The sequence below is a fragment of the Xenopus laevis genome, chromosome 9_10S (genome assembly GCF_017654675.1).
Source record: "Xenopus laevis strain J_2021 chromosome 9_10S, Xenopus_laevis_v10.1, whole genome shotgun sequence".
Lineage (NCBI taxonomy): Eukaryota > Metazoa > Chordata > Amphibia > Anura > Pipidae > Xenopus > Xenopus laevis.
Window position 1 is genome coordinate 46868180 of NC_054388.1, and position 26859 is coordinate 46895038.

Genomic DNA, 26859 nt, shown 5'->3' on the forward strand with positions numbered 1-26859 from the left:
TGTTTCTGTGAAATGAATCTCAAACTCAATGCACCCAATTAATCAATTCACTTAAAAGGTTAAAAATAGATTGATTGATTGAATAAAGTGCCAAGTGCTTTTTAATTCATGAATTAAATTTATCTCGCTCCATATCCCACATCAATTCATTTTAACAATAAATGAAATATAAAGTGACCAGTGCAAGTAATAAATGCGATCAATTACTATGTTAAACGTTAGGTCTTTTACTGAGATATCCCAAAGTTGCTCCTTGATTAAAAACAAAGACAATTGATAGTTGGGAATCTAAGGGCTCTTACTCATGAGCGTTTTTACCTGCGCTCCCCTGCGTTCCATTTTGCGGCGTTCAGCCGCAGGGGAGCGAAGGAATAGACGCATTTCATTTTTTCAAATGGGGCTGTACTCACACAGGCGCATGTAGGCGCCGAACGCAGGTTGAGACGCAACATGCTGCCTTTTTCCTGCGTTCGGCCTGTGTGATTACAGCCCCATTTGAAAAAATGAAATGCGTCTATTCCTGCGCTCCCCTGCGGCTGAACGCCGAAAAACGGAGCGCAGGTAAAAACGCTCATGAGTAAGAGCCCTTACTGTTGTTTGATCTAGTCCCTGGGAGTAGGCAGAGGCTGAAGGGCTGTGGTCTCTAATTTGATCTTTCCTATCCTTAGTTGGAAAGAGGCTAATAAAACCCTACAAAACCGCAAACCATCAGCTCCTAGAAAGGAAAATAAAGTTTAGTAAAGAGTCAAGGAAAAGTTTGATGCTTTTGAAGTCACCAATGACTCTCCAGTGAATTAATATTTAAAAACAATGAAGTCGAATCTTGCCCTGCCACGCATTTCGCCAGCAGTTTTCTCAAAAGGCAATTGCTCCCAAACTTACTTTTGATTGGTGCAATCTGAGTAACCAATGCAAGAAGCGTACACTTGGTAATTGAGACGATACCAGTTTATAAGCGGAGCTAGTGGTAGAATGGGCCTCCTGGCACATGTCTGTGAATTAGGCTACTAAGAAGTTAGGTAGGATTTACTGGTTGAACATGTGTCTGTTCATGAACTTAACTAGTATGTAACATGGCTGACACAGCCGGACACCTACTCCACTAATAATACAAACTGCTGTAATAGAAGGGGTCTGTATCCCTTTGCATTGTCTTTGTTAGGCCAGGAAAATCACTGTAAAGGTTAGGATCTGCTTAAAGGACCACAAAGGCTAAAACATAAGTAAAGCTCTATGGTAAGTCTGGTAGAGTAATCACTTACATAGCATAGTAAATCCTGTCTCCCTGGTGTCTAGCAGTAGTAAATGTGCTCTGATTATAATGCGTCCGCAGCCTTGAGTCGCATTGGGACAAATTTGCTTCTCTTGTGCATGCTTCAAGGGTTCAGCTTTCCTCTCATCTACAACGCATCATGGGGAGTGTTTGTTTGGCACATGTGCATTAGTGAAGAAGAGGAAAAGGAAGCCTGTAATACTTTACCAAGATGGCAGCTGCAATTTACTTAAAGGAAAACTATACCCCCAAAATGAACACTTAGTTCATATCATATTAAGTGGCATATTAAAGAATCTCAACAAACTGGAATATATATATTTAAGTAAATATTGCCCTTTTACATCTCGTGCCTTGAGCCACCATTTTGTGATGGTCTGTGTGCTGTCTCAGAGATCACCTGACCAGAAATACTACAACTCTAACTGTAACAGGAAGAAGTGTTGAAGCAAAAGACACAACTCTGTCTGTTAATTGGCTCATGTGACCTAACAAGTATGGTTTGTTGGTATGTTTGTGCAGTGAATCCTACGATCCCAGGGGGTGGCCCTTATTTTTTAAAATGGCAATTTTCTATTTATGATTACCCAATGGCACATACTACTAGAAATGTATATTATTATGAAAATGGTTTATTTACATGAAGCAGGATTTTACATATGAGCTGTTATATGCAATATCTTTTTATAGAGACCTACATTGTTTGGGGGGTATAGTTTTCCTTTAACGAGAGCTAAACATGATGTAGGATTTATTACTTTTCTATACACATAGGTAAGTTGAAACGACTGCGATTTAAGACATCTAGATGAGATCTTTTGATGGAAGTAGTTCATAGCTTTTGCCTTTCGTTCTCCTTTAAAGGAGCACTACATTACTGTCATCACTGTGATAGGTCCACGCCCCTGTACCTGTGCCTTGGAAAGATGGAATCCCAGTCATAAAGCGACACAGCAGTAGCGCTGGTTTGGAAGCAACAGCAATTATTAATGGTGGACACACAGAAATGATTGACAATGGTCAATAATTACCAGAAGACTTGGTATTTATGCACCAATAAAGCAGCTTTATTCAGATCACATTGTTTCTTTAAGAACATTCCTCTGTAAAAACAATGGCAGCAAAGTACAGTGAACCACATGCAGCAAGGCGCAGTGAAAGAAACAGGGGGCGCTACATTATTAATAAGGACATCAGTGATATTAATAGAAAATACGCTTGCTGACGGTCACTCAAATAGATAGTCAGGGGTTGTACTTTGTAGCCAGAGACCATGTATCATACATACCTGCAACACTGGTTGCCTATGCTCGTGACTGCACAATGCAGCCCCTGCTACTTTCTACGTATTGTAACATTGCAGGTTTGATAACAGAACCCACTCTGTGAATCAAATAAATTGGTCTGAGTTTGGTTGCGCCAGAGCTTCCTCCATCTTAATACACTTTTTGTGTCCATAAAATGCAGCTAATTACTCTATAGGAACTAGTATATACAGTATCCAGTGAATGCACTGGTAAAAACCTTACCTATTTCAGATGCACCGTACATGTCGCTCTACTGGCCAGCTTCTCGTGTAGATCATACCCAAAGCATTGCACCAATGTTTAAGGGCTCTTGCTTGACTAGACATGAGTTAACAGATAAATAAAAAGCATAGAAACACCTTAAAGCCCTAGAAGAGACATCCTGCCCAGAACGGGTAGAGACTGCCACTGTCCATTGCCACCATGTTGAGCCACTGCCCAGTCCTGACTTTATTCAGAGCATAATGGCATTATCTTGGTAATAAATCACATGTGGAAAAAGTAATTGTATTTATTAAAGCAGCTTATACTGTCTAATAGTGCATAGTGTGTATATACAGTAATGAAAATACAATGTACTGTTGTGTTGCACTGGTAAAACGGCGTGTGTTTGCTTCAGAAGCTCTACTATAGTTTCTATAAACAAGCTGCTGTGTAGCCAAGGGGGCAGCCATTCAAAGCGGCAAAAGGAGAAAAGGCACAGGATACACATCAGATAACAGATAAGTTCTGTAGTATACAATGGCATTCTTCAGAACTTATCTGTGATCTACTGTGTATCCTGTGCTTGAATGGCTGCCCCCATTGCTACACAGCAGCTTGAATCTATAAACTACAGTAGTGTTTCTAAAGCAAACACAACAGTTTTACCAGTGCAGGACAACACTATATTATATTGACATTCATTTAAAAATTTTCATTTTTTGGTGCTACTGTTCCTTTAACAATTAAAGGCCACATTAGGGTCTGTATCTAATAAATCAAACAGGTGCATCAAAAGAATTGCCCAGTGAATAGCCATAGGACACAAGCAAATCCTGCTCAAGTGCACCCAGATTAGAGGTTGTGAGGAGAGGAAGAAAAATAGTACTTAGAGTGGGCCGTGGTCGAAGGTTTTTGGGTGGGCCCCTGGTGTCCCAGTCCGACACTGGGTTACTTTATTATAATACACAAGTTTCAGTGAGTCATGTGACAGAAATGACATCACTAAGCATTGTTTATAAGGATATCATTTACAAGATATTCATGGCTCTTGTGTATTACAGAACTATGTAAAAAAATAAAGAGAATGTATATCCATGAAATAGAGATGTGCGGGTGGGCCCAAAACCCGCGGGAACCGCAGGCCAGCTTCTGCACAAAATCTTCGAGTCGCAAGTGGGTCCGGTTTGAGCTTTTCTCCTACTCTCCCCACCCGCAACCTAGCACTGCCGGCGCCTAAATGTATAGACTCACCTGCCCCTTTTGTGATGTCAATGTGGGGCAGGTCAGGTGCGGGTCTATAAATAGAGGGGGAACGGTGGGCCGGGTTGGGATAGAGTCGGGTGTGGGTCGAGACTTTCTCAATCCGCACACCACTACAATGAATCCAAACACTTGGGAGAGTCACCACATGGCACTGCATTCCTTCTGGATAGAAGAAATTACCAAACACAGGAAGGAGAGTGTAGCAGGGCGAAACCTTGCGTGTTTATTTTATGTCAATGATGAAACCTTTCACAGGACAACTTCGTCAGACATGTCATTGTGCATTCATGACGCCCTATTAACCATCAAAAAATATCTCCACTAATACAGGTGCCACAGGTGTAACTGTATGCCATCAGACATGTCTGACGAAGGGTTCTGCCTCCAAAACTTATATCATTGACGTGAAATGAACACGCAGGGGTTTGCGCCGCTACACTCTCCTTCCTATGTTTGGTCATTTCTTTTATCCAGACTTATTGGAGAGGTGCCAACCTCTTATCCAAACACCAGGCTTAATCCTAGGAGAGGCTGGGGAAAATAGGAATCATCTCTACCTGATCTACTGCATTCCTTCTGGCAGCAAAAGGAGTGTCAGATACTAAAAGGAGTGTCAGACACTACTGCCAGGAGAAGTACTACTACTCCTCATGTACTATTTAGAATTCCACAGCTGCTGTCCCAAATCCTTGGCCTGGATAATCAGAACATAGTACTGCTTTAATAATCTTATTTCCCTCCAGTAAGTCTCTGGGGGGGGGGGGGGTTACCATACATACTGGCACATAGTAAGTAGAAGAGCTGTTTGGGGTCATTTCTTAGAATGCAGAAACAAACACCAGAAGGAACAAGAAGGCTACAAGTGCAAAGAGAGACAGACAACATGCAGATGTTAAGGACACTCACACAACCTACACTGTTGCTTAACACCATGACCCCGAGTATATGTTAGTAATTATGAAATAAGAATGAAGAAGGAACATGAGTACTTACAGGTAACAACTAACCTGCACTGGCAGTTCTGGTTACTGTCGTCTCTATCAGTAAGTAGCTGACATGCTGTTTGCTAGTTAACAGAAACATAAATTGAATTAACTGAAGTGCAGCATCCATAGGCCCCCTGTAAAGCAATCCAGTTTTAACCAAACACAAAATACAATTGTCTCAGTTCCAGCAACAGGACAGAATGTGTCCCCCCCCCAAATAAATTCCCAACTATGGATCTTAAAGGGGAAACATGTAAATGCCTCACTTACAGCGGTTTTGGAAGTTCAATATAATCAAAATAAGTACATTATATATATGGCTGTTGCCAGGTTATTGGACACCCAGTTCATTGTGCATCCATGACGCCCTATTAACCATCAAAAAATATTTCCACTAATACAGGTGCCACAGGTGTAACTGTATGCCAATACCAACTGGCAGTTTCTACAACATCCTTGGGTTCTAACACCATAAGGTTCCTACATAATAACCCATTAGGTTAAAACCCATCCATCTGAGGGGATAGGGTTTAGGTCACAAGAAGTGCACGATGAGTGATAAGCTGCTTGCACTATTTATCCTCATCAATTAGGTCATTTCTGTGAGTCTAAAGCCAATAAACTAAGGGCTGCAGAGCTATGAATTCCCAAACCATATTGCTCTCACATTCTAGTTAAGTGGAACGGTTCTCTTATAGTTTAGAAATCACTGCCCCATCAGTCTCCCATCTAATTGTGCCCCCATTTTTAGATGCACTAGTCCCTAAATATATGCAAGAGGTCACTTGTCCGCTGGAGCAAAGGTACCATGGCAGCTCCAGGCTGGCACCTGTCTAATGTGCCCACAATAACATGGACATAGAACTTTGTTTTACTCATCTGCATAGTGGTAAAGCCAACCCCAACCCTCCAGGGGATTCAGACTTCAGTTTAATATTAAGTGCAGTTTAGCACCTGGAAGTGTAAAGATGCAAGTTGGCCGCAATAAGGAGAGGTTGTGCACATACAGTATACTACATGAAATATTCACTGGCTGCTAAGGCTTTAGAAGACTGTTGAGATGACTCACCCCACCCCCACTGAATGGGTTTATTAAGGTGTATATTGTACAGTCACAGGTGGGTTGGAAGCACAAAACTTCCCCTGCATGCAACTAAGCCACAATGGTGCTGCTCTTCTCTATAGAGTTTTCTACTGCACGTGGACAGGCTGTCCCTGCAGTGAAGCAGAGTAGGGGTCTGGCAGGACAACACAAACCATGGACACAGTTTAACCAGCACACATTGTGATTGCCCCCACACACTGTCCAAGCCACAAGAGAATGTGAGTAAACAGCAGAAGCAAGACAAGTTCCAAATCAAAATAAAAAGATCGGTTCCTAATATCCAGCCTGGGAGTCTGATCCAGTGATGGTAAGAAGCTGGTTGGCTGAGGGTGTTGCACAATGCAACTATGAGCAGGAGAATGCACAATTGCTGCTTTGTCTTCAAAGAGACCACCGTCCCAGCTGAGCCTGCTCAAAAGGAATCAGTTCAGGTTTGTGCAAGAACAAGTCACTTTTTGCCTATTGTCCATTTTTCAAATGGTTATGCTTGAAACACTTCTCAACGCCAGCTGCCACTACCCGTAAATCAACGTGAAGTGGCTACCTAAACTACTCAGCATGCCAGGCAAAGAGGGACCATGCTTGTGGCCAAAGCAATGATGGGCTGAAGCCAATCTGAATGTCGGAGACACAGAAATGCTACTGCTACCTCATCTGCTTTGTTGGCCCATGAGCAAAGGGCAGACTTCCAACCACACAAAGCAATGTATCCTTAGTCTGAACATTGGGCTGGTGTCTCAAACAAGTGGATGTGATCAGTCTAAGGAGTGCTCAGTTGCTCCTCTTTGTTCCAGGAGCCAACAAGCTGCACTAACGTTCAGACTGTTACCGGCCAAACCACAACCACAGTGTTGTACGTAAGCCCAGTGCACTTCAATGTTCTGGCCAGGTGCATAGCTTGACTTCTCCGGCCACCCATGTCCTGCTCCAATCCCACATCTCACACAGATTCGGAGTTTCCACAACAAAGCCGTCAGGGCTGTATGCAGTGTTTTGGTTTTTTTTTTAAGTTATTTTATTGCGAGGGTTGAATAAACATTATTTATATCAGATTGTCCAAATCTTATCCTTTTGGGTTTGTGGCAGTTGGGGGGGGGGGGTCTGGCTTGAGAATCAACTGCTTCTTGCAGTCATATAGAGACTACTACATAGTCTAAGCAAAAAGAAACAGATCACTTGACCACCATTTAAATAGCATAGACCGGCAAAGAATGGAGGAAGAAAATCCAGAAAGAAGACCCAAGTTGAAATGACTTATTAAAAAGCTGAGACATACAGTGAACACAATAACGTGATTTTCTTATGGGAAAGCAAAATAAATCCTTGTTGCTGTACATAAGACACCCCAACTTTTCAGGACACATTGAGGGTCATTTATAAACACAGGGCAAATTTGCCCATGGGCAGTAACCCATGGCAACCAATCAGATTGCTGCTTTCATTGTTCTACTTGCAGCTGGCTTTAAAAAGCTAATCACTGATTGGTTGCTATAGGTAACTGCCCATGGGCAAATTTGCCCAGTGTTGATAAATGAGCCCCATTAAGTCTTACAACATGCTACGTGTAACATTAAGGGGGTCACTGAAATCACCGCCAAATCCTCACAGCAGAGAAGCAACACATGGCCCAAACCAACAGGACAGGCATTAGATTGAGAGGTTAAATGACCCCTTGAGCAATACAATTGCTGGTGAGATACTGGCATACTCCTATTCTCATCTTCTTATATTTCCTTTAGGCTATAGTCACAGCTAGTTTAGACTTGCTTAGGGCAATGACATTCATCTTGGTGACTGTATGGCAAAGAGCGGCTATCCCACATTTCTCATAACACATGCACTCTACAGCACTCCCAGCTGGACCAAGACTAGGGGGCTGCCATTTCTGTGATTCCATTCATTCCAAGATGGAATTGCTGTTCCACACTAATCCTATTGGAGGAGCTGGCAGGAGGCAGTGTTGTATCTGAAACTGGCATTTAGCAATAAACTATAGGGAAATTTCTATGAAAATGATAGCTTAATATCAGCTTTATCAAATGGAAATAGTTTTTTTTTTATATTAAATATAATCAATTCAGAATTCTGTCCTAGTTAAGTGATGGGCGACTCTGTCCCTGCCAAACATTTGCGTCAATATGTGCTTCTTTATCACACAATATATTATAGAATATGGACATTCTTGGATTGTCAAAACCTTACAAAAAATGATGCTCATCGCTATTCTTTTGTATTACCACTGCCTATAGTTTTTAATCAAATTAGAACATTTCATATTCAAATTTTATCTTACAGGTGTGGCATCTGTTATCAGGAAACCCTTATCCACAAAACGCCAAATTACAGAAAGGCCATTTCCCATAGACTCCGTTTTGATCAAATAATTCAAATTTTTAAAAAAATTATTTGCTTTTTCTCTGTAATAAAAACTTACTTGATCCTAACAAAGATATAATTAAATCCTTATTGGAGGCAAAACAATCCTAATGGATTGACATTTAAATGATTTTAAGTAGACAAAGAAATGGTTCAGTATATAAATATAAAAACTGTGTAAATAGATAGACTGTGCAAAATAAAAAAATGTTTCTAATATAGTTAGTTATCCAAAAATGTAATCCATAAAGGCTGGCGTGACTGGATGTGTAACATAATAGCCAGAACACTACTTCCTGCTTTTCAGCTCTCTTGGTTTCCACTGATTGGTTACCAGGCAGTAACCAATGAGTGACTTGAGGGGGGGCCAAATGGGTCACATAACTATTTGCTTTTGAATCTGAGCTGAATGCTGAGGATCAATTGTAAACTCACTGAACAGTTATGTCATATATGGGCCGCCTTAAAGTCGCTGACTAAAGGTGGCCATACACGGGCTGATAAAAGCTGCTGACAGACCATGTCAGCAGCTTATTGGCCCGTGTATGGGGGCCCCCCCGACGGGCTTCACCGATCGAGATCTGGCCGAAACTCAGCCAGACCTCGATCGGATGGGACAAAAAATCCCGTTGGATCGCGGCCGCATCAATTCGTTGATGCGGTCCCGTGATCAGACCGCCCGTTAGGCATCGCTAGGGCCCACGATCGGATCAGCCCGATATTGCCCACCTCAAGATGGGCATATCGGAGGGAGATCCCCTCGTTTGGCGACATCGCCAAACGAGCAGATCTCTCCATGTATGGTCACCTTAACTCAAAGAGCTGAAAAGCAGGATGCCGAGTTCTGTTCTTTGACATCCAGTCACTGCAGCCTTTATATGTAAAAGTTTTGGATAACTAACTATATTAGAAACATTTTTCATTTTGCACATATACATTTACCCAGTTTTTAATTTTACACTGAACTGTCCCTTTAAGGCACGACAGTCGAAAGATCTGATCGTACAAACCGAGTATTCGTACAATTTTCGGACCGTGTGTGGAGAGCCCCGACATTTTTAGTCCGGCGGAGGTCGGTCGTTTGGTCGATCGGACAGGTTAAAAGATTTCTGTCAAGTACCGATAATATCTCTGCGTGTATTGCCAATCGGACAATTTTCAGTGGGAGACTGTCACTAGCTTTGGTCGGACATAACTTTCGTACGATTGCTGTCAGGGGCAGAACATTGCTGATCTGTTCTTTTCTACTTTATTTGATCTGAATGGTTAGTGGCAGGTCGGGAGATGGGGAAGTCTGATCGTACGATGATTTGTACGATCGGATCTTTGCGTCTACGGCCAGCTTTAGTATCTCTAGAAAACCACCGGTCCCATGCATTCTAGATAACAGGCTACCAATAGCCAATCACAACCCTTATTTGGCACCACCCAGGAACATTTTCCCCAACTCTTTTTAAATCTGAATGTTGCTCACAGGTGAAAAAGGTTGGGGACCCTTGTTCTAGACACTGTTCAGAAGAACAGGATGTAATGGGGAAAACATATAAAGTGTGGTATTTCTTTAAATGCGATAAGACTGCTCAACTTAAATGATCTTAAATGCTTCAAAAATGGCAATCATAACCTGAAAGAAGTGGGGGGGGGGAAACCCAAAAAACTGAAAACTACCATTTGAATGGATAGAAGAATAGCCAAAATGGCAAAGACTCAGCCAATGATCAGCTCCAGCAGATCAATTAAGGTCTAAAGTTACCTGTGAGTTATGTTACAATTAAAAGATGCCTATGTGAAGCCAAGCTATTGGCAAGAAGCCCCCGCAAAGTCCCATTGTTGGGGAAAAAAAAAAAAAAAAAAAAGATGTGCTGAAGATGCAAAAGAACACTGACTGGCCTAAAGAGAAATGGTTCAACATCTTGTGGACTGATGACAGCAAAATTGTTCTTTTTGGGTTTTGGGGCTGCAGACAGTTTGCAGACGACCCCCAAACACTGAATTCAAGTCACAGTACAGTGTGAAGACAGTGAAACATGGTGGCACAAGCATCAGGATATGGGGATGTTTCTCATACTATGGTGTTGGGCCTATTTATCACGTACTAGGGATCATGGATCAATTTCAATACAAATACTTGAAGAGGTCATGTTGCTTTATAGCGAAGAGTAAATTCCCTTATAATGGGTAATGATAAACAAGCAACAGCTTGTTTCCAGACCAGCAAGATTGATGTTATGGAGTGGCCAGCTCAATCGCCAGACCTTAATCCAATAGAAAACTTGTGGGGTGACATCAAAAATGCTGTTTCTGAAGCAAAACCAAGAAATGCAGCAGAATTGTGGAATGTAACAGGTGCCAGAAGTTGGTGGACTCCATACAACACAGATGTGCAGCAGATCTCAGAAACACTGATTATACAACTAAATATTAGTTCAGTAGTTCAGTGATTCAAAGGAAAGCAAAATCTTGGAACATTTTTCAGTTTATACAGTGACTGATTTTGTAATGAAGAATGGAACAGCCTAATATTCCATTTTCTTCACTTTCTATGAAGGAATGACACAAATGTGATACATTTTCCTCCATGATTTGATTTGGAATAGAATGTACAGTGTTCTCAATGCATTTGCGTGTATGGAAAGAAAAGCTATTATGAGGATTTTACACTTTTTAACAAACTGCTATTATTCTAAACCACCGCTATCGTAGTGGTGTTTCCGAACATAAGGCCTAATTCTGAATGCGGATTGTAATGCCAAACAAGAAGGTAGAAGAATGATGGATGCCGTTCAATCTACCAGGTTTACCATCACTGTGAATAGGTAAGCATAGAGTCCAGCGTAGGAGCCAATATAACATCTTGACCTCCCCTATAAAGATCTGGTCCTTTCAACTGCCCATTATGCTTGGGTTCAAACAGCACTGGAATAAAGTCTGAAAAATGTTGAGGTACTGTATTCAAACTTTACGAATAGAAAATTAAACTGACCTCGCCCTCACCCCCAATAATCGGGTGCTGGTTTAATCTTTATATACACTAAATTACCTTATCACCCCCCCCTCCTCCAATCACCAGAGGGAGCTATACCTCTACTCATTGTAGTTGATCAGCTTCTCCAGCCCAGATTCCTGATCGAAACTGGGTCTTGCTAGCAAATGGAAGCTTAGTTTAGGTAAAAATTAATCAACCTGAAGTGGGTGTGTGCCCTTACTTGACTTTGGAGCAGGACAACTAAAATTTTGCATATGGAATGGCTGTCAGTGTAAAGCTAAAAAGGGAAGATAATGGGATACGTTTTGTTACAAGAAATATAAAACGCCTGTGTGTTTTGTTTGGGGCAAACAGCTGCATTACAAGGCAGTTAAATGGAGTAAAACTACCATTACACTGTAGATCAAAAGAGCATGGTATTTTGTAGCTAATCAAACCATAATCTAAGAATGCAAACTACCTTCCATGGGAAAGCTACAGGTATATAAGCAGACTTATAATAAACATGGTATAGTCTCAAATCCCTCTCACCTGGTCTTATAATGTTCGTATACTTAATGTGCTGACCCTATATAAAGATAATTGATGAAGCGTTACATTAGTTCTTCTCGTTTACCCCTAGAACAGCGTTGTCCCTCATTTCCCATGTAGTGGGCCTATTCTCCTAACCCAGGTGTGAAAATTAAATATCACAAAGTAAAAGTAAGATGTCTAGAAGGGTAAAGCAAACACGTAGGCCTACAATTGAACAGCCATGTGCCAGCATCCCCTGCAGTCAGACAACACAGCAATGAACTGAAAGGTCCCTAAATGAAATAAAATGCAAGGGCTTTCACCAAACTTGCTGCAAGTTTGGGGACATATATATCCAACAGCTAAAGCTGTGAAAGCCCCTGAAAGAAAATAAATCCCACTTGCCTCAGACTGAACAGGGCAACACTGAGACTCAGCCTCAGCCTGTCCCATGGCAGTGCTATAGGGAGAAGAAAAATGTATATTTTAGAACAGGTCCTAGATTGTTTATATCGGACACACATGCAAATGTTATTTTTCCAGGTCTAATCAAATTGATCTTATAACATCTAAAGATATAGAACAGGAGTGGAACAGGAACACTTCCTCCCTACACAGAAACGGCTGCCTTATCAGAAAATTAAAGTCAAATGTAAAACAAAAGCAATACTTTTAAAGGGATACTACCACAACAGTGTTGGCTTCCAACAGAAGCAGACCAAGTGAACAGGATGCGGCTGTACTAACAGCCCCATGATTCCTAAGAAGCAGCTGCTACAGGGAACTCTGCTTGCTGCCATTATACACAAGCAGCACTCATGTGATCTGAGGTCAGTTTATAAAAATGTAATTTAATGCAATGTCTATTATAGCTCAGCAAGGACAGCATTCAGGGAGGCGAGGTATTGAGCTTGGGCTGGGCTATACAAATGCAAACTCAGACTTGGATTTGCTGAGCTGTGGTGGTCTATACTAGACAATGCACCCAAACACAACATGTTGATGATTAGAAACCGCATAATTCAAGTCAGGACTGGAGGTTACCTCAAGGGGTGCTGTGGATTCTGGGGAAAAATACAGAAAAAAAAAAAACATTCTAGCAGACACAAAGATATTTAATAAAGAGAAAGATAAGACACTAAGTCCTCTGAGCCACACACAAACGACAAGGTGTGCAGCTTAATAAGTCACTTGCTTTGCTTCTGTTCGATGGCAACTCCAGTTTATGGTTTATAATGGCAGAATCCCTTTAACCTTTGCAAAGCAGCCAGACCTGTACACACACACAATAGCTTTATTTGGCAATTAATGAGGATCCAAAAAGAAGGCATCCCCTTTATATTCATGATGAAGTGAGCAGAGCGATCAAGTTACCCTTAATAAATCAGCTTGCGCCGTGCAGACTAAATAGTGACAAGTCACGCAGGCAGCACATCACCACTGGCAGTTTCTACCGTGAAGTCTCTGGCAAATCATATGGATTTGTAAATGTCACAGAACCCCAAGTGTGTTTCTTTCATATATACCAAACCCCAAAAATTCTGTCAGTCTGTATCATGGTCACAGTTACAAAAATCCACAGCTGCTTAGTGGACAAAGTATCACCAAGAATAGACAAGGCTTCATCCAAATGAATAAATTAACCACTGGACTTCCCTGCTGTCTGTGCTCACCAAGGAAAATCTCTGTACTCTGTGTGCTTTCCTAATAGGGAGCTCTTCCTGGTATTGTGTTCTATATGATGAAAAGTAATATTGTATAAGGGGCAGACACCTCTACAGGTTACACAACCTACACTTCACAGGTTATCTAGCATCTTAAAGGGATCCTGTCATCGGAAAACGTTTTTTTTCAAAACGAATCAGTCAATCGTGCTACTCCAGCAGAATTCTGCACCGAAATCCATTTCTCAAAAGAGCAAAGAGATTTATTTATATTCAATTTTGACATGGGGCTAGACATTTTGTCAATTTCCCAGCTGCCCCTGGTCATGTGACTTGTGCCTGCACTTTAGGAGAGAAATGCTTTCTGGCAGGCTGCTGTTTTTACTTCTCAATGTAACTGAATGTGTCTCAGTGGGACATGGGTTTTTACTATTGAGTGTTGTTCTTAGATCTACCAGGCAGCTGTTATCTTGTGTTAGGGAGCTGCTATCTGGTTACCTTCCCATTGTTCTTTTGTTTGGCTGCTGGGGGGGGGGAAAGGGAGGGGGTGATATCACTCCAACTTGCAGTAAAGAGTGATGTGAATTTCCCAGCTGCTCCAAGTCATGTGACTTGTGCTCTGATAAACTTCAAATATGTCTAGCCCCATGTCAGATTTCAAAATTGAATATAAAAAAAATCTGTTTGCTCTTTTGATTTCAGCGCAAAATTCTGCTGGAGAAGCACTATTAACTGATTCATTTTGAAAAAAAATAAGTTTTTTCCCATGACAGTATCCTTTTAAACAGACTTGGGTGCCGGAAGTGGAAATTTCACGAGTTTCCTTTGATGAAAATTTTAGGTGCTGCATCATGTAATAGTGAATAATCAGAGTACTAAATAGAAAATAGTTGGACAGCACTGGTCAACAGCGTTCTGCTTTAAAGGAACAGTAACAGCAAAAAAAATGAAAGAGTAGTAAAGGATGACAATATAATGAACTGCTACCCTGCACTGGTAAAACTGATGTGTTTGCTTGAGAAATACAACTACAGTTTATATAAACAAGCTGCTGTGTAGCCATGGGGGCAGCTATTCAAGCACAGGATACACAGAAGATAACGGATACATTCTGAAGAATACTACTGAGCTGATCTGTTATGTATCCGGTGTCTTTTCTCCTTTCCCAGCTTTGAATGGCTGCCCAGCAGCTTCTTTATATATACTATAGCCGTGTTTCAGAAGCCAGCACATCAGTTTTACCAGTGTGGTGCATCAGGACATTAGTGTGACTACTTAAAAAAAAACTTTTTTTTGTGTTGCTGTTCCTTTAATTAGGATTAGTTAAATAAACAGCCAGCAGTAAAGTCCAGAAAAGTGTGAGAATACAAAAGGGGCAAGTTTAAAATATTTATTTCTATTTTGGTGATCCTTCCCTTTAAGAAGCAGGTCCCCAGGCTACAGGAATACACCTACATGAAAGACTGCAGGTTGGCTTGAGACACAGTTACACACCACACCAACACTAAGGCAGAAATGTGATGGACATTGTGTAAATAAGGCAACTATGTGGGCAGGTCTGGCAACTTTGCTCAAGATTTACAGGAAACATTGACATGCAACTGAAGCATCCTTAAAGTATTTAGAGCACCTGCAGTGGTGCAGTATATGTAAGAGGAAAGAGTGTGGCATGCATTGGTACAAACCTTACAGAGCTGCTCCACAGCTGGTAATGAATAAGAAGTCAGAAAAGTTTCGCTTGTTTTATTACACAATGAAGTTCTTTACATTACACATAAGTCGGCTGAACTTTAGTGGGTGGGATGTCAGAGACCTAAATACAATAATTTAGGTGCAAGAGATACAGCCCTCACCAACCACTGTTGGGGACCAAAGTCCAACAGCACCCTAGGATGCTGTGAAGGCATTATAATACAGAGAGCAAAGTAACATTACAGAACTTGCCTTTAAGGTGGTATTTGGCGCCTTCACATTTAAACGAACCATATTTACTATACGCCACTTCTAAAAACCTAGATGAAACATGAAAAAGAAGCCATACAGTATAAATTGCAATCTCAGGGATATATTCCTGGTTTATTCCCCACAAACTCCTGCCCACAAATAAAAATAACCCTCCCACAAGTAAAACAAAATGTCCAAAAAGTTCCGGGTATGTAGGGGGACACGTTTTAGTCACAATGAAGCTCTAAGTGAAGGAAGCTTGGCTATATACACAGCACAAGATGAGAAAAGGTTTAATCTCCAAACCTATTTACTAGTGCAGAGACATCAGTAGCGGCCACCTTGAGACATTACAGGAGGTCTTATTCCCATGAGAGGCCTAGGGGGCCCACCTTGAAAGGGTGGTACCATGGGGGGTCCTTGTCCAAAGGGAGGCATTGTACCAGGATGATAGCCGGCCATTCCTTGAAGTGGTGCACCATATTGACCTGCAGAGATAAACAATCAATTAAATTTTCGAAATAAAATCAAGCGTCAATATATAGCGCTGGTAATATTCATTTAGGGCAAAAACTATATAACAGTCCTACTATAACGGTACTGCCAAATCATCTTCACTCAGTATACAGAATCAGTCAATACTCATGCATACCTCAATAATCCTATATCTTAATCTTAAAAAAAAAAAAAAAAAGTGACATTTGCAGCCCTAGAAAAATACAGAGACCAAGTGCATATGAAGCCTTTTAATCAGAGGAACGCAGCAACTTGTGTGTTCTTGAGAGAAAAACACCTTTGCTCATTACAAAAAATTTTTGATAGGAGCACTTTTGAACTTAAACCAGTAAGCACTACTAATAGGTGTGGTAATAGTGGGTAAACGTGACACATCAATATTGCTGCCCCTTTTCCCTAAAAGGATGATAGTGTGAGTTTAAAACAGCTACCATATAGGAGTATAAACATCTGTTTAACGCATCATTTTCTTAAAGCTCTTGAAGACAGTGGGGAATAGACAGCAATTACAGGCATAATATACTAACCATGGGGTGGCAATGGATGCCTCATTCCATGCTGCTGGGGAGGTAGTCCAGGCCGAGGAGCCATCATGGCTCCCAAAGGCCCAACAGCTGTACTACCCATATTACTGATGGGAGCCTGGCCAGGCCTGGGTAGGTTACGTTGGTATTTTGGAAGCTGAGCACGTTTCTCCTCCTATGAAATAAAGAAAAATAAAGAAAAAGTGCACACGTAAGGATTTACAGCAATTAAAAGTGACATGCTTTCACATTTGCACTAATTACTTATGATACCAATGTGAAGCCTGTGTGAGATATAAACAGGTTCTTGCTTGATAACATCTTCCTACTTAAAGCATTGCTAGTACTGCAACAGTCACCCATTAATTACAGCAGAGCATCATAGGAAAATAAAGCTGCTCTAACATCTGTCAGTAGGAATTGCTGCTTGGGTGCTGGGCATACAACATGATCAAGAGTGCAAACACTGCGGAGGAGTACAATTCTTATCAGATAATACTAAGTGTGAACTGCATAGTAATAAGCCATGAAACTGAATTATTTCCTCCCACTACTTACCAGAGATATATCCTCATCGGGGTGCACCAACTTACTAGTGGCACTAGTAGTTGTCAGGGTAGCAGGCTTACTTGTTATGGAAGTGGATGGTTTAGAAGCAGTGCTATTTGTTGTGCTAGTGGTTGACATGGTAGACTGGGTGTAAGCAGGGAATGTTGGTTTAGGATGTTCTGCAGTGGTAGCAGGAATATTGTTCAAGGGTTTGAAATCCGTTCCCACCGGTCCAGAAATGTGGGCCTGAGCCTGGCAAGAAAAGGAAACCCATAAGAACCAGTCTAAGATACAAATCATCATTACTACTCAAAGCAATGACTGCATTACAGCTCCCAGCAGAAGCAAGACAAAGCCAAGGGTTACCACTCTGCACACAATGGTAAAGCTAGGATACATATTACGCCCAGGGGGATCTGACTGCAATACTCTTTCATATACCAATGTGATGGTTCCAGCACTGTGAGTGGTAGATGTACTGGGGAGGCATAACAAGAAAAGTTCAAAAGAGAGCTACAATGCTCAGCAAGAACATGCTTCCTGAGCTGCCATCAATGGGTATACCTGGCCCTACTATCACAGTGCTTTTATTTACTTCACAAAGGGTTTGATGCAGATTTTGTGATAGTTAGTGCATATAAATACTAATCACACAAATAGTATCCATGCAAAAACTAATACCCGAGCACTCAAATGCACAGCACATTACACACATTAACCCTTTAGAGGAACAGACAAGCTTTTAAAGGGAAATTTCAGTGACAAGATGTAAGGGCACAGCTGCGGGAAATAAACAGCAAGGCCATAAGAAGTTTGTATTTGCAGCTCCCAATGGAACATCAGGAAATGTTTTACTACAGCTAGGCAAGACCAAAGGGTTAATGTGAGAAGCAAATGAGAACGCTGGTATTTGCTGCCTACTTGCGCTGTGCTAGGAAACAGAGCTTTAGAAGGTGCAGACAGGCTTTCTGAATTGGAGGCCGATGTACTTGAGTTTTTGACGGAAGATGCCATCTGCAGCACAAAAAGAGGAAAAGATGAAAAGACTAGAGGTGGAAGCTCTGGACCTGTGCTAAGGAACAGAGGGTTTGAGTTATAAATGCACCGAGAACAATATATGTTAGAGCAAACTGTGCATCAAAATTGTGCATGAAAATGGCCAGGCTGCATAGACACATACTTGCACCCATGCAGATTTACAGTGGTGTGAAAAACTATTTGCCCCCTTCCTGATTTCTTATTCTTTTGCATGTTTGTCACACAAAATGTTTCTGATCATCAAACACATTTAACTATTAGTCAAAGATAACACAAGTAAACACAAAATGCAGTTTTTAAATGAGGGTTTTTATTATTTAGGGAGAAAAGAAATCCAAACCTGTGTGAAAAAGTAATTGCCCCCTGAACCTAATAACTGGTTGGGCCACCCTTAGCAGCAATAACTGCAATCAAGCGTTTGCGATAACTTGCAACGAGTCTTTTACAGCGCTCTGGAGGAATTTTGGCCCACTCATCTTTGCAGAATTGTTGTAATTCAGCTTTATTTGAGGGTTTTCTAGCATGAACCGCCTTTTTAAGGTCATGCCACAACATCTCAATAGGATTCAGGTCAGGACTTTGACTAGGCCACTCCAAAGTCTTCATTTTGTTTTTCTTCAGCCATTCAGAGGTGGATTTGCTGGTGTGTTTTGGGTCATTGTCCTGCTGCAGCACCCAAGATCGCTTCAGCTTGAGTTGACGAACAGATGGCCGGACATTCTCCTTCAGGATTTTTTGGTAGACAGTAGAATTCATGGTTCCATCTATCACAGCAAGTCTTCCAGGTCCTGAAGCAGCAAAACAACCCCAGACCATCACACTACCACCACCATATTTTACTGTTGGTATGATGTTCTTTTTCTGAAATGCTGTGTTACTTTTACGCCAGATGTAACGGGACACGCACCTTCCAAAAAGTTCAACTTTTGTCTCGTCGGTCCACAAGGTATTTTCCCAAAAGTCTTGGCAATCATTGAGATGTTTTTTTGCAAAATTGAGACGAGCATTAATGTTCTTTTTGCTTAAAAGTGGTTTGCGCCTTGAAAATCTGCCATGCAGGCCGTTTTTGCCCAGTCTCTTTCTTATGGTGGAGTCGTGAACACTGACCTTAATTGAGGCAAGTGAGGCCTGCAGTTCTTTAGATGTTGTCCTGGGGTCTTTTGTGGCCTCTCGGATGAGTTGTCTCTGCCCTCTTGGGGTAATTTTGGTCGGCCGGCCACTCCTGGGAAGGTTCACCACTGTTCCATGTTTTTGCCATTTGTGGATAATGGCTCTCACTGTGGTTCGCTGGAGTCCCAAAGCTTTAGAAATGGCTTTATAACCTTTGAAATTGAACTCAGGTGTGATAAACCACAGTTAAGTTATTTTTTAACAAGGGGGGCAATCACTTTTTCACACAGGCCCATGTAGATTTGGAGTTTTTTTTCTCCCTTAATAACGTAAACCTTCATTTAAAAACTGCATTTTGTGTTCAATTATGTTATCTTTGACTAATAGTTAACGGTTTTTGATGAGCAGAAACATTTAAGTGTGACAAACATGCAAAAGAATAAGAAATCAGGAAGGGGGCAAATAGTTTTTCACACCACTGTACTATAGAGTATTTTCCAGAGGCTATGATATAAAATCTGTAACAGGACCAACATGTCCTCCCTCTGCCTGTCAAATCATTTACACCAATAACAGCGTGTGCTATTCATTCATACTATCCATAGTTATTGTTCCAGAGGTGGTGAGAGTTGTGTAAGGGGACAAACCTGTCCCACATCTACTAGCCATATAATTTACACCAGTAACAGGGCTGGGTATTCATTCACATATGATTTATAACAATTGTTCTACAAATAGTGAGAATTGTGTAAGCAGAAAAGAATGTCCTTTATGTGCCTCCTGTGTGATTTAAATTAGTTAGAGGATGATGAGCATTTGGGTATAATTCTTACCTGTCCTGCGCTAGGGAAGAGGGGTTTGGGAACACTCTGCAGGGCAGGGGCAGAAGTGCTAGGGACAGGCAATCTGCTGACAACAGCTTGAGACAATGCAGGTTGTGCTTGTGTCACAGGAGGGATACCTGGACGAAGCCCTGGAGGCGGTACGCCTAAAAATAGGTAAAAACACACACTTAATTTACAGCATTCATCAAATGTTGAACAAAAGTTGAACTGCCCTTTTACACTTGAGACTAAATGGAAACACAGTCTTGCTGCCAAGAGACTGCAATAGTTTCTGGTTCATATTATACCTGGAGGCAATCCGGCCATCATAGGAGGTATACCAGGTCGATGTGGATGCATCATTCCACCCATTGACATCATCCTGATTAGAAAAGAAAGGTAGAAAATATTGGAAGGTAGATGTAAAGGCAAATGTATGACAGAGAATAATTGGTTCTGGTAAAGAGAATGGTACTTACCCATGTGGGTGCATCCCTGCCATGACATGTGGTATTCCAGAGATGAGTGGGGGCACTGCTGGCATTAGAGATGTAATGCCTACAAAGAAAACATGACATTATCACTACTAGGAAAATGTGATCTAATGCACAGGGAAAACAAGGTAGCAGAGGGTGAAGAGTCCCATTATATCACCAAAACTAAACGAAGGACAAATTTTTAAACTCTGCTTATTACCTTTTTCATACTGTAACTCCTGAGGACTGAGATCACTGAGGCATTACTGAAAGCCAGCAGGCAATTTCCCTGAGCTTGCTCACAGCCATACATTACCTTGTAAAATAAGGTATTGTGAAATGTGGTAATCACTCACGACAGCAGGTTACCTGCTGTCGTGAGTGATTCACACATTTCACATATACATATACATATATATATATATATACAGGGTGTCAGAGACGGAGCATCCAGGGAACCATCACAAGTAGTAAGGCACAAACGCTAATCTGTGTAAAACTCTCTTTTATAGACATTGTAAAATAAGGTGCACCTGTCAGTCTAAAGCAGTGGTTCCCAACCAGAAGCTTGTGATCAACATGTTGCTCTCCAACCTCTTGGATGTTGCTCCCAATGGCCTCAAAGTAGAATTATTTTTGAATTCCAGGCTTGGAGGCAATTTACGGTTTCATAAATACCAGGTGCATCAGGTGCACTACCAAACAGAGCCTCAATATAGGTTGACAATCCACATAGGGACTGCCAAATGGCCAATCACAGCACTTATTTGGCACCCCAAGAACATTTCTTATGCTATTGTTGCTCCCCAACTCCTTTTACTTCTCAATGTTGCTCACAGGTTCAAAAGGTTGGGGATCCCTGGTCTAAAGCTCGAGTGAAGCTGTGGCACTATTCTCAGCACTTTTTTGGCTGATAGGTGCATTTGATATAGTGGCAAGGAAACTAAAAGAAATTCCCAACCGAGTGTTTCAATATGTGCACAAATAGGAAATGGTAGCAATATTATGCCTAATACTATAAAGCCAACAGAGTGTGTTTACCTGGGGGCATTCCTGGTGCGCCAGGTAAGCCAGGAATCCCAGGCTGTCCCATTGTAGGCATGAATGCCTGCTGTGTCTGCATCTGTTGAAATGAAGTGGACGGCGCAGTGTCGTCATCGTCATCATAATCAGAATCATCCTGGTTGGTTTTCTTCTTCTGACCATCAACTGCTCAAGAGAAAACCCAAATGTGTTAAGTAGAGATGCACCGAATCCACTATTTGGGATTCAGACGATTCCCCGAATCCTTGGCAAAAGATTCAGCCGAATACCGAACTGAATCCTAATTTGCATATGCAAATTAGGATTTGGTTCTGCCAGGCACAAGGATTCGGCCGAATCCTGCTGAAAAAGGCTGAATCTCAAACTGAATCCTGGATTGGGTACATCCCTAGTATTAATCTAGACACCCCATAAGCACAACATAAATGCACCTGACCAACTGACAATCATGCTATCTATTCCACCTTTAACTTAAAGCTTGAAAAGTATCTACATTAATATAAGAATATGCATCAAATTTTAAACAAGCAGTGCTCACATCATCATTCAGGTCTGTGCCAAGAAGAAATCTCACCTTGGGTCTTTTGTTCAAGTATTCGTCTCCTTTCCTCCATGTCTTTTTCAGGGATCCCCTCCATGCCATATATTTCCAGTTCAATGTCTGTCCTTCCAGGAATGGCATTTGGCACAGCATCTATGGTCTCCTTGTGTACCTACAGAGGAAGTGAATGGAAGTCTATCAGCACAAATACATCAACTTCAATCAATTGCCATGCAAGTTATACACTACCCATTACCCACAAGGGATAATCAAATTAGCTGCGGGTCTTCTAACAACTACCCGCAACCCTTATCTATGTGCCAACACATTATCTCTCTGATGTCAATGGGATCTTTTGAAACTGCCACAAGAAATGGAATCATCAGATCAAAGCAGAAATCAACTTAACCGCCCATTTGATACATACTATCATACAGGGGTAGCTTAAACTGGTCTTATGTGCTAAATGCAGTCTAACAGACGCACCACAATGGGCAAGTGTAAGATGCACAGGGTATTACTCGAAGAGGGCATACATGCAAACTTACAAACCCACACCTGAAGCTAGGGTACGTACCTGCATACAATGGATGGCTAAGCCAGGGCCGGTGTAAAGCTTCTTGTGACAGATGTGGCATTTAAAGTGTTTTGCCTTTTGGTGCTGAATCAGGATTTTCTCATCATCAAAGTCTCTGTTGCAATACCTGTTGTGCAGTTAAGGGACTGTACAAACGTATAAATCAATGGTCACCCTACCAGCAGACCATCCTGATCACAGTGTGCAGTAACCCATAGCAACCACATATTTGCCTTTGAATGTGCAGTTGAAATCGGATAGCTGATTGGCTACTATAGAATACTCACTCAATACATCTTGTTTCTGAATAATACCAAAAATAAGTGCCATCCCTCTACACAGATTGGCACTCGTGGAGCACTGATAAACCTTCACCTCAAATACAGTAGGGCCCGATCTCACAGGTCACTTTTACACTGGCTCCAAATTGTAACATTCCATGAAAAGAAAAATCACCATAATCAAAAATGTTGCATTGCGCCCACGTTTCCCCATGTACAACCTTTCCACAGCCTCCCCAAACCCTTCGTCTAGCCCCAAAGGCCCCCACACACCCGGCCCTCTTCCTTCCGGTTACGTACTTAGCCCTTAACTCTTTCCTCCTCTCAAACTAGGCCCCGACCACTTTCCCTTCTCATACCAGGCCTCTACCACTTTTACTGCTCATGCTAGGCCCCTACCACTTTTCTCATCGAACTAGGCCCCTACCACTACTCCTGCTCCTACTAGGCCGCTACCACTATTACTGCTCAAGCTAGGCCCCGAGACAACAGTCCGAGCCTTTGGCCTCCCTCTAAGCGCCACAGGGGGGCCCACAAAGCTGGCGGATGGGAAAAGGATACCAGCACCAGGGCTTGAGCTGCTTCTTCTTTTTTCTCCCCATTGTACCAGGCGGGCCTCTGTGCTCGTCTCCTTCTTTCTCGGGAATAACAAGATGGCGCCGGCAACAGGTTCTGACTCCTCCTACTCCCAGGGGCAGCGCGGCAGAGAAGAGGGAAGCAAAGGGGGAGGAGTTATGTCCTGCTGCTGCCATCTTGGCTCCGGGCGATTTCTCACTAATATGGCTCGGATCCGGAAGGAAAGGGTGGGGAAGGGATTAGCACTGGCACAGACTTTTTGTTATTATTATTATTATTATAATACATACATATATATACACACACACACACTGGCACATGTAGGAGCGAATGTGTAAATTACACTTCCGGTGAACCTTGCGGGTTCCCGCTGTGTAGCTTGTGGAACTACAATTCCCAGCATCTCACTCAAGTCCCATGCATTGTGTGGGATTCTGACGACACCCCTCATTATTCAAATTAAAAACGGTTAAAGGGACAATATCCTACCCCCTTGTGCAAGATAGAGGTAACGTTCAGTAAAATCCAAACTTTAGTGAATTTGTGGAGTGACGTCCGCTCGCCGGAGCGAAAATACGCCTGGCAATAGGGTCCGTAACTGCGCTAGCTGCGGTCTGGTTCACTAGTGAATAGGCGCTTGTGCCTGTTAGGGATTTGCCGATGTCCCTGCGGGTGGCAATGCTATGGAATTGGCGCTAGGGTTAGCCACTACGCTCTTTAGTAAATCTACCCCATTGAGCAGCTCATTATAGAGTTGCTTCTCAGTGATTAATGTAGGTCGGTTTGCCTTTGCTCTTTGGGATTGAAGTTGCAGAATCTGAATTAGTTTTATTGCCTCTTTTAGTGCAAGAAAAAAAAATACATAGATAAAGATATTTCCTGATCCTCGACAAAAAGTATGTTCAATTCAGCACAAGCCCCATTCATTGCGCTCTTCTCCAGAATTGACTTCCCCACCTCAGACTAGGCAAAGTGCTTAAAAGAAGCTAGATCTTCCTCAATCTTCTGTCACATCATATCCTGTGTGCCGAAAATGCATCAAAGTTTAAAAAACACTGGCGACTTTTGCTTTTTTTAAGTGGGATTGGCTGCAAAAGTCTTAATTTAGGTTTTCTCCAGACATTTTATAACATATGGAACATTCATTTTACAGTGGGCTCATGTGTAGGGCATTATATTAACTCTCTTGTCTTTATTAAGGTTCCCTGGAAATGTGTAATAAAAAGGGGTAACTTCAAGCATTTGCACCAACATTTATAATAAAGACCTCCATACAACTTTAAATTTCCCGCCGTATGCAAATTGACCTAAGAGCAAGATCACTAGCGAATTTTCAGTAGGCACAAATGAACGCTAGTGCATTTTCGCTATGAAATGCTTGCACAGCCTAAGTAACAATATCGAAAAGTTGCCAGCGTTCAATGCCCAGAACGAAACTTTTAGTGAATTAGCATATTTGTAGCGCATTTGAGCCTGGCGAAGTGGTGCAAGGGGTGCAAAGCTGATGCTGGTGAAAATTTGCCATTAGTGAATCTGCTCCTATATCTAAAAAGATACTTCCCAACATTTTGAAAATAAAAAGAGGGATTAAAAAAAGTTGTTATGAATTTTTTTGCCCACGCCCATTTTTGTGACCACACCCCCTAATTACCATGTTCATTTCACAAAGTTATGAAGTTTGAATACATTTCTGTGTTTTTTTTCCAGTTATTAGTTTTGCTAATGAAGGTGAATTGCCCTTTAAATGGGAACACCAACTCCATTGGTGTCTGTTTGAGTATAAGAGCCTATATGTTTGTTAGGGTAATAATTAATCAAAGACCAGACCAATTTTGAATGGCTAGTTTGTTCACAAATCCCTTATTATTTACCAAAGGTATTAAGGAATCAAGTATTGTTCCAGTCTGTGGCAATGTCAACATTAGTGTTTAACACCAGACTAAGGAATTCAAAGGCTATTATGTATTTTTTAGATATTTTTAGGCCACGATGTTTGAGGCAATAGTGCCATCTACAGGTAGTGTAGGACATCACGTCCAGGGGTCAATAATTGACATTTTACAATAATTTAGATTAGATGGTGGTAGTTTAACTTTTGGAGACTACCCTTCAATTCCAGTTGGTTAGTTGATTAATCCCAGGGGTTGAGTTTTAAGCTGGCCATAGATGTTGAGATTTTTAAAAGATCAGATCCTGATCGTGAGACAATATCTTCTCAGAACGATTGTACGATCGTACGAATTTACCATCAACTAAAAAGACCAATTTGGCAGGAAAACAAAGGGGAGCTGCCTGCTTGGCCCTGCAAACATAGAGAGATTGCACTGGGGCCGTAAATCGTAAGATGTACGATCGTTCGAATACCACTAACCGCACGATAATTTCGAAGGATTGTTCGGACTTCCCTAAAATCGGTCGTTCGGCAAGAAGAATCGTCGCGTCTATGGGGACCTTTAGACAGAAAGGAGGGATAAATTAGGAGACACTGTAATAGAGAAAGATAAATAAAAAAAGACTTAAATAAGGGGAAGAACTAAGAACAGGAGAGGAACTAAGAACTGGAAAAGAGGACTAAGAAAAGGAAAGGACTGAAAAAGAGGACTGGAAAACAGAATTTTAAATTACAAGCCAAATTAAAGAAAAGGATCAGATGTCTTAAAGCTCCAGGAAGAGAGATCAGGGTGACATCACAGGCTAGTGAGAACTTACAACTGGTAAATATAAATTTCAGTTATATTTAATACAAATTAAGTTATCTGCTTGGATATTTGTTATTCCTATATAATACACAAAAGCCATGAATATCTTGTAAATAATATCCTTATAAACGGTGAGTTCTGATGTCATCAGTTATAAACGGTGAGTTCTGATGTCATTTCCGTCACATGACTTACGGAAATTTGTGTATTATAATAAATAAAGTACCCCCAGTTGTAAAATATGAGGATATTATAAGTTACCTCGGAGTTCCATGACCTGTATAAAAACACTCGGCCTTCGGCCTCGTGTTTTTATATGGTCATGAAACTCCTCGGTAGCTTATAATATCCTTATATTTTACAAGAGGGGGTACTTTATTCACTATATATTGTATAGTTATACCCTAAACATCGACTTTCCCAGCGTTGCAAACTGTGAATAATCTGTTTAATTTGGGTTTATTTTCCCTTGTATTAGTATAC

General features: G+C 41.4%; 1 protein-coding gene across 2 annotated transcripts; it reads right to left on the reverse strand.

The window, feature by feature from the left end:
- Positions 1 to 15405: 15405 nt before the first annotated feature.
- znf207.S (zinc finger protein 207 S homeolog) lies at positions 15406 to 23868 on the reverse strand. Of its 2 annotated transcripts, XM_018237238.1 has the most exons (11): positions 23663 to 23868; positions 22821 to 22947; positions 22277 to 22415; positions 21700 to 21867; positions 20662 to 20740; positions 20491 to 20564; positions 20192 to 20346; positions 18132 to 18224; positions 17220 to 17462; positions 16665 to 16836; positions 15406 to 16109 (listed from the first exon to the last, which is right to left on the reverse strand). In XM_018237238.1, the coding sequence occupies exons 1-11, from the start codon at positions 23851 to 23853 to the stop codon at positions 15949 to 15951; spliced, it is 1602 nt and encodes a 533-aa protein (XP_018092727.1). In that variant the 5' UTR covers positions 23854 to 23868; the 3' UTR covers positions 15406 to 15948.
- Between the last annotated feature and the right edge of the window lie 2991 nt (positions 23869 to 26859).